This window comes from Engraulis encrasicolus, chromosome 3 (assembly GCF_034702125.1).
Source record: "Engraulis encrasicolus isolate BLACKSEA-1 chromosome 3, IST_EnEncr_1.0, whole genome shotgun sequence".
Lineage (NCBI taxonomy): Eukaryota > Metazoa > Chordata > Actinopteri > Clupeiformes > Engraulidae > Engraulis > Engraulis encrasicolus.
Genome location: NC_085859.1, coordinates 360,912 through 368,411, shown reverse-complemented (window position 1 = coordinate 368,411; position 7,500 = coordinate 360,912). Strand labels below are relative to the sequence as shown.

General features: G+C 42.6%; 1 protein-coding gene across 1 annotated transcript in view; it reads right to left on the bottom strand.

Moving 5' to 3' along the window:
• Positions 1 to 7,500, bottom strand: part of specc1la (sperm antigen with calponin homology and coiled-coil domains 1-like a) — a 53,292-nt gene that overhangs the window by 8,045 nt on the left and 37,747 nt on the right. The window contains exon 16 of the mRNA XM_063195801.1: positions 90 to 239. Within this exon, the coding sequence (XP_063051871.1) occupies positions 90 to 239 (150 nt within the window). The remainder of the gene's footprint in view (positions 1 to 89; positions 240 to 7,500) is intronic.

Below are 7,500 nucleotides of genomic sequence, written 5' to 3'. Positions count from 1 at the left end.
CACCACTTCAGTAGAGCGTGTGTGTGTGTGTGTGTGTGTGTGTGTGTGTGTGTGTGTGTGTGTGTGTGTGTGTGTGTGTGTGTGTGTACCTGGTATCCCTCAGTCTTCTTCTGACACCACTTCAGTAGAGCGTTCCTCTTGGATCCTCCGTACTCACGAGCCAACGCACACAACGGGTCCTTACGCTCCTCTCTACACACACACACAAACACACACACACGCACACACACACACACAGAATGATATAGAGTAGACCACAGACATCATATAGGAAGACTAGATGCGTCGTCCGCGTTCCCGTCATGCAAGTCGAACGTCCGCGCATGGCGGCCATGTTATAGCAGCCTTCTGGCTCAACCAGTTGCAGTGAGTTTTTGGTGCTGTATACTCTTCAGATGGCCATAATTCCCTCAAATTATCATTGATTTTCGAAAGGGTCTGTTTGTTATACAGTATAAACAATTCCAAACGAAAGTATATGTTGATACTGCATAGTGATATATACATGCATAGTGAATATTCACATTATTATTATATTACATTATATTATAATGTGCATAGGTCTAAAATCATGTATAATATAGTTCAGTAGGCGTATTAAGGTAATGAAATAGATGTAATCTTTTATATTTTCAGTAAAATAACAAATAAACGTTCACTTGTAGTATATGCTTTGGTTTCGACAGCTCCACCTTGTGTTCAAAATGAGTCGTGACGCTAAAGCCATCCAGATAGAATTAACTTGTTGCGCTGTACATCTCTCTTCCAGTATGTCATCTCTGTCGTCTTTAATTTGGTGCAATGAATATATCCATGCCGTCAACGTAATGCAAAGCAATGGTTAAAATGTGTATTTGCTGTAGGTCTATCTACATTTTTGGACAAATAGGCGGGACGGGCGTTTTACCCCAGTCTACACTTAATTATTAAGGAGTCCAACCATTTATATACACGTGTCAATATTTCAGCGAAATAACAGTATACATATTTAAGTATCTCGACGTTTCAATTCTTCAGTTTACTTCAGGTGTAACGGGGGTCTGTGGAGAGTTTAGGCTGCGCTAATATGGCCGACCTGTGCGGACGTGCTTGAAATACGCGGGGTTTTTTTTTAAATTTTTTTTTTGGGGAAAAAAAAAAGGGGGGCCCTTTCCCCAAAAAACACAAAAAAAAAAAACAAACACACCCACCCCCCCCCCCCAAAAAAAAAAAAAACACCACACACCCCCCCGGGAAAACACAAACACACAAACAACAACACCAAAACCCAAAACCCCCAACCCACAAAAAAAAACACACACCACAAACACCCCCCCCGGGGGCCCTTACCCCCTTTTTCCCGGAAAAAAAAGGCCCCCGGAAAAAAACCCCAAAATAATTTTTTTTTTTGGGGGGGGGGGGGGATTTTTTTGGGGGGGTGGGGTGTTTTGGGGGTTTTTTTTTTGGGGGGGGGGGTTTTGGGGTGTGTGTTTGGGGGGTGGGTTTTTGTGTTTGGGGGGTTCCCCCCCTTTTGGGGGGGTTTTTTGGGGGGAAAGGGGGGTTTTGGGGGGGAAAAAAGGGGGGGGGGAATTTTTAAAAAAGGGGGCCCCCCCGGTTTTTAAAAAAACCCAAAAAAAAAAAAAACCCCCCCCCACCCCAAAAAAAACAAACCCCCAAAAAATTTTAAAAAAAAAAAAAAAAAAAAAACACAAAAAAAAACCCCCCCCTTAAACCAAAAAAAACAAACCCAAAAAATTTTCCCCCCAAAAAATTTTTTAAAAAAAAAAACACCCACCCTTAAAAACCCCCCAAAAACAACCCAAAAAACCCCCTAAAAAAACAAAAAAAAAACCCAACCCCCACACACACAAAACCCCCCCAAAACCAAAAAACACACCCCCCAAAAAGGGGGCCCCCCCCCCAAAAAAAACCCCCCCCCAAAAAAAAGGGGGAAAGGGGTTTTTGGGTTTTGGGGGGGGGGGGGGGGGGGAAAAAGGGGGGGGAGGGAAGGGGGAAAAAAGGGGGGGAAAAAAGGGGGGGAGGGAGGGGGGGAAGGGGGGGAGAGGGGGAGGGAGAGGAAAAAAAGGGGGGGAGGGAAAAAAAAAGGGGGGGGGGGGGGGAAAAGGAGAGGAAAAGGGGGAGGGAAGGGGGGGGGGGGAAAAGGGGGGGGGGGGAGGGAGGGAGGGAGGGGGGGGGGGAAAGGGGGGAAAAAAAAAAAGGGGAAAAAAAAGGGGGGGGGGTTTTTTCCCCCCCCCCAAAAGGGGGGGAAAACCCCCCCAAAAACCCCGGGGGGGGGGAAAAAAAAAAAAAAAAAAGGGGGGAAAAAAAAAAAGGGAAAAAGGGGGAAAAAGGGGGGGGGGGGGGGGGGGAGGGGGAAGGGGGGGGGAAGGGGGGGGGGGGGGGAGGGGGGGGGGAGGGGGGGGGGGGGGAAAAAAAAAAAGGGGGGGGGGGGGGAAAAAAATTTTGGGGGGGTTTTTGGGGGGTTTTTTTTGGGGGGGAAAAAAAAGGGGGGGTTTGGGGCCTTTTGGGGTTTTGGGGGGGGAAGGGGGTTTTGGGGAATTTTTGGGGGTTTTTTAAAAGGGTTTTAAAGGGGGGGAAGGGGGGGAAAATTTTTTTTCCCCTTTTTTTTAAAAAAAGGTGGAAAAAAAAAAAAATTTTTTTAAAAAAGGGTTTTGGGGGTTTTTTTTGGGAAAAAAAAAATTTTTTTTTTTTAAAAAAAAAAAGGGGGGGTTTTTTAAAAAAAAAATTTTTTTTGGGGGGTTTTTTTTAAAAAAAAACCCAAAGGGGCCCCTTTTTTTGGGGAAATTTCCCCCCAAAAAAAATTTTAAAAAAAAATTTTAAAAAAAAATGAAAATTTTTTAAAAAAAATTTTTTGGGGTTTTTTTTTTAAAAAAAAAAAAACCCCCCCTTTTAAAAAAAAACACCCCCAAAAACCCCCCCCCAAAAAAAAAAAAAACCCCCCCCAAAACCCCCCAAAAAAAACCCCCCAAAAAAAACCCCCAAAAAACCCCCCCTTTTTCCCCCCCCTTTCCCCAAAAAAAAAAAAAACCCCCCCCCAAAAAAAAACCCCCAAAAAAAAATTTAAAAACCCCCGGGGGGGGGGGGGGGAGGCTTTTTTTCCTTTTTAAAAAGGGGAAAAGGAAAAAGGGAAAAAATTTTTTTTAATGGCCCCTTTTTTTTTTTTTAAAACCCCAAAAAGGGCCCCCCAAAATAAACACCCTTTCCCCCAAAAAAACCCCCAAAAAAACCCCCCCCCCAAAAAATTTTAAAAAACCCCCCCCCAAAAAACCAAAACCCCCCCAAAAAAAAAAAAAAACAAAAAAAAAAAACCCCCTTTAAAAATTTTTAAAATTTTTTTTAATTTTAAAAAAATTTTAAAAAAAGGCCCCCAAAAAAAAAACCCCTTTTTTAACCTTTTTAAAAAAAAGGGGCCCCCCGGGGGAAAAGAGGGGGGAAAAAAAAAAAAAGGGGGTTTTTTTAAAAAAAAAAAAACAAAAAGGGGAAAGCCCAAAAAATTTTTTCCCCAAATTTACAAAAAGGGGGGGATTTTAAAAAAGGAAATTTTTAAAAAAAAAAAAATTTTAAAAAACCCCTTTGGGAAATTTTCCCCCAAAATTTTTTTTGGGGGTTGGGTTTTTTAAATTTTTTTGGGGGCCCTTTGGGGGAAAAATTTTTTTAAAAACCCCCCACCCAAAAAAAAAAAAAAAAAGGGGGGGGGGCCCAAAAAAGAAGGGGGGAAAAAAAATTTTTTAAAAAATTTAAAAAAAAAAACAAAAAACCGGGGAAAAAAAAAAAATTTGGATTTAAGGGGGAAAAAGGGGAATTTTTAAAAATGTTTTTTTAAAACAAAAACCGGTTAAGGCCAAAATTTTTTTTTTCCCCTTTTTTTTTTCCCCCCAAAGGGAAAAAGGGAAACCAAAGGGGAAAAAAAGGGGGGGGGAAAAAAAAAAAAAAAAAATTTTTTTTTGGGGGGGGAAAAAAATTTTAAAAAAAAAGGGTTTCCCCCAAAAGGGCCCCCAAAAAAAAAAAGGGTTGGGAAATTAAAAAAAGGGAAAATTTTAAAAAATTTTGGCCCCAAAAAAAAACCCCCAAAAAAAAAAGAAGGGGGTTTTTTTTTTTTTTTTTTTGGGGGGGGGTTTTTTTTTTTTTGGGGAATTTTTTAAAAAAAAAATTTTTTTTTTTTTTTGTTTTTGGGGTTTTGGGGGTTTTTTTTTGGGGTTTTGGGGGGGGGGGGGGGTTTTTTTTTTTTTTTTTTTCCCGGAGGGGGGGGGGCCTTTTTTTGGGGGTTTTTTAAAAAATTTTCAAAAAACCAAAGGGGGGGAAACCCTTTTTTTTTCCCAAAAAAAAAATTTTGGGGGGAAAAAAAAGGGGGGGGTTTTTTTTTTTTTTTTTCCCCCCCTTTTTTTTTTGGGGAAAAACCCCCAAAAAAGGGGGGGTTTTTTTTAAAAAAGGGGAAAAAAATTTGGGTTTTCCCATTGGGTTTTAAAAAAACCCCCCCAAAATTTTTTTTGGGGTCACGGGGGAAAACCCCCCAAAAAAATTTAAAATTCCCCCCGGGTTTTTTTTGGGTTTTTTAAAAAAAAAAAGGGGGGGGGGGGGGGAAAAAAGGGGGGCCCCCCCTCTTTAAAAACCCAGGGGAAAAAACCAAAAAGGGGCCCCGGGGTTTTTTTTTTGGGTTTTTTTTTTTTTGGGGCCCCTTCCCCTCCTTTTTTGGGGGGCCAAAAAATTTTTAAAAAAAAATTTTTGGGGGGGCCCCCGGGGGAAAAACCCCCCTTTTTTAAAATTTTTCCCCCCGGGTTTCCCCAATTTTAAAAAAACCAAAAAAAAGGGAAGGAAAAAATTTAAAAATTTTTTTTTGGGGAAATTTTTTTTAAAAAACCTTTTTTTTTTTTTTTGGGGGAAAATTTTTTTTTTGAAAAAAAAATTTTTTAAGAATTTTTTTGGGGGGGGGGTTTTTTTTCGGGGTTTTTTTTTTTTTTAACCCCCCCCCCCTTTTTTTGGGTTTTTTTTGGGGGGGGTTTTTTTGGGGTTTTTTTTTTTTTTTTGGGGAAAAAATTTTTTTGGGGGGGGGGTTTTTTTTTTTTTTTTTTTTTTATTTTTTTTTTTAACTTTTTTTTTTTTTTTTTTTTTTTTTCAGTTTTTTTTTTTTTTAAAAAGGGGGGGGTTTTTTTTTTTTTTAAAAAGGGGGGGGGGGAAAAAATTTTTTGGGGGGGGGGCCCCAAAAAAAAAAACCCCCGGGGGGTCAGGAAACCCCAAACCCAAAAAAAAAAAAGGGAAAAAAAAAAAAAAAAAAAAACCCCCCAAAAAAAAAAAGGGTTTTTGTTTTGGGGGTTTTTGGGGGGGGGGGTTTTTTTTTTTGTGTGTTGTGTGTGTTTTGGTTTGGGGGGTTTTGGGGGTTGGGGGGTTTTTTGGGCGGGGGGGGGGGGGGGGGGGTTTAAAGGGGTTTTTTTTTGGGGGGGGGCCGGGGGAAAAAGGGGGGAAAAAAAAAAATTGGGCGCCCCCCCCCCCCAAAAAAAAAAAAAAAAACCCCCCCCAAGGGGGGCCCCCCCCCTTGGGTTTTGGGGGCCCGGGGGGTTTTTTTTGGGGGGGGGTTGGGGGGGGGCGGGGGCCCCCCCTTTTTTTTTTTTTTGGGGGGAACCCACCCCCCAAAAATTTTTTTTTTGGGCTCCCGGGGCCCCCGGGGGGAAAAAAAAATTTTTTTGGGGGGCCCCAAAAAAAAGGGGGAAAAAAAAAAAGGGGGGGGGGGGAAAAAAAAAAAAAAGGGGTTTGGGGCCCCCCCCCAAAAGGGGGGCCCAAAAAAAAACCCAAAAAGGGTTTTCCCCAAAAAAATTGGGGGAAATTTTCCCCGGGGGTTTTTTTTTCCTTTAAAAGGGTTTTGGGGTTTTTTGGGGGTTTTGGGGGGCCCAAAGGGGGTTTGGCCCCCAAAAGGGGGGTTTTTGGGGAAAAAAAAAAGGGGCCCCAAAAAAAACCCTTTTTTTAAAAAAAACCCCCCAAAAAAAAAAAATTTCCCCAAAAAAAAAAATTTTTTTAAACCCCCAAAAGGGGGTTTTTTTAAAAAAAAAAAAAAAAAAACCTGGGCCCCAATAAAAAACCCGGGAAAAAAAAAAGGGGGGGAAAAAAACCAAAAAAACAAAAAAAAAAAAGGCCCCGGGGAATTAAAAAAAAACCAGGGGGGGGGGGAAAAAAGGGGGGGTTTTTGGGGGTTTTGGGTTTTTGGGGAAAAAAAAAAACCCCAAAAAGGGCCCGGGGGGCCGGGCCCAAAAAGGGGGGGGCCAAAAAAATTTTAAACACCCAAAAACCCCCAAAAAAAACCCCTTTTAAAAAAAAAGCCCCGGGGCCCCCCCCTAAAAAACCCCCCCTTTTTTTTTTTTTCCCCCCCCCCCCCCCCCCCCCAAAAAAAAACCCTCCCCCCCGGGGGGGGGGGGACCCGGGGGGGAAAAAAAAAGGGGCGGGGGGCCCCCTTTGGGGGGTTGGGGGGGAAAAAAACCCCCAAAAAAAACCCCCCGGGGTTTTTCCCTTTAAATTTAAAACCCCCGGGGTTTTTAAAACCCCCCCCAAAAACCCCCCAAAAAAAACCCCAACCCAAAACCCCCCCAAAAAAAAAAAAAACCAAAAACCCCTTTGTTTCCCCCCCCCAAAAGGGGGGGGAAAAAAAACAAAAGGGTTTTTCCCCCCCCCCCCCCCCAAAAAAAAAAAAACCCCCAGGGGGCCCCCCCAACCCCCAAAAAAAAAAAAAAACAAAAAAAAAAAAAAAAAAAACCCCCCAAAAAAAAAATAAAAAAAACGAAAAAAAAACCCCAAAAAAAAAAAAACCCCACCCCAAAAAAAAAACCCGGGCCCCCCCCCCCCTTTTTAAAAAAAAATTTTTTTTCCCCCCCCCCCCCCTTTTTTTCCTTTTTCCCTTTTTTTTTTTTCCCTTTTTTTTTTTCCCTTTTTTTCCCCCCCCCCCCTTTTCCCCCCCCCCTTTTTTTTTTTTCCCGGGGGTTTTTTTAAAAAAAATTTTTTTTTAAAAAACAATTTTTCCTTTTAAATTTTTAAAAAACCCCCCCCGCCCTTTTTGTTCCCTTTTTTTTTTGGGGGGGGTTTTTTTTCCTTTTTTTTTTAATTTTTTAAAAAAAACCCCCTTTTTTGGGTTTTTTAAATTTTTTGGGGGGGGGGGAAAAAAAAAAAAAAAAAGTCAAAAACCCCCAAATTTTTTTTTTCCCCCCCTTCCCCTTTTCCCCCCTTTTTTCCCCCCCCCCCCCCCCCCCCCCCAACCCCTTTTTCCCCCCTTTTTTTTTTTTTTTCCCCCCCCCCCCCCCTCCCCCTTTTTTTGGGCCCCCCCCCTTTTTCCCTTTTCTTTCCCCCCCCCCCCCCCCCCCCCCCCCCCCCCCCCTTCCCCCCTTCCCCCCCCCTCCTCCCTCCCCCCCCCCCTTTTTTCCCCCTTTAAACCCCCTTTCCCCGGGGGGGGGAAAGGGGGGGGTTTTTTTTTCCCCCCCCTCCACCTTTTTGGGGGGGGGTTTTTTTTGGGGGGGGGGAAGG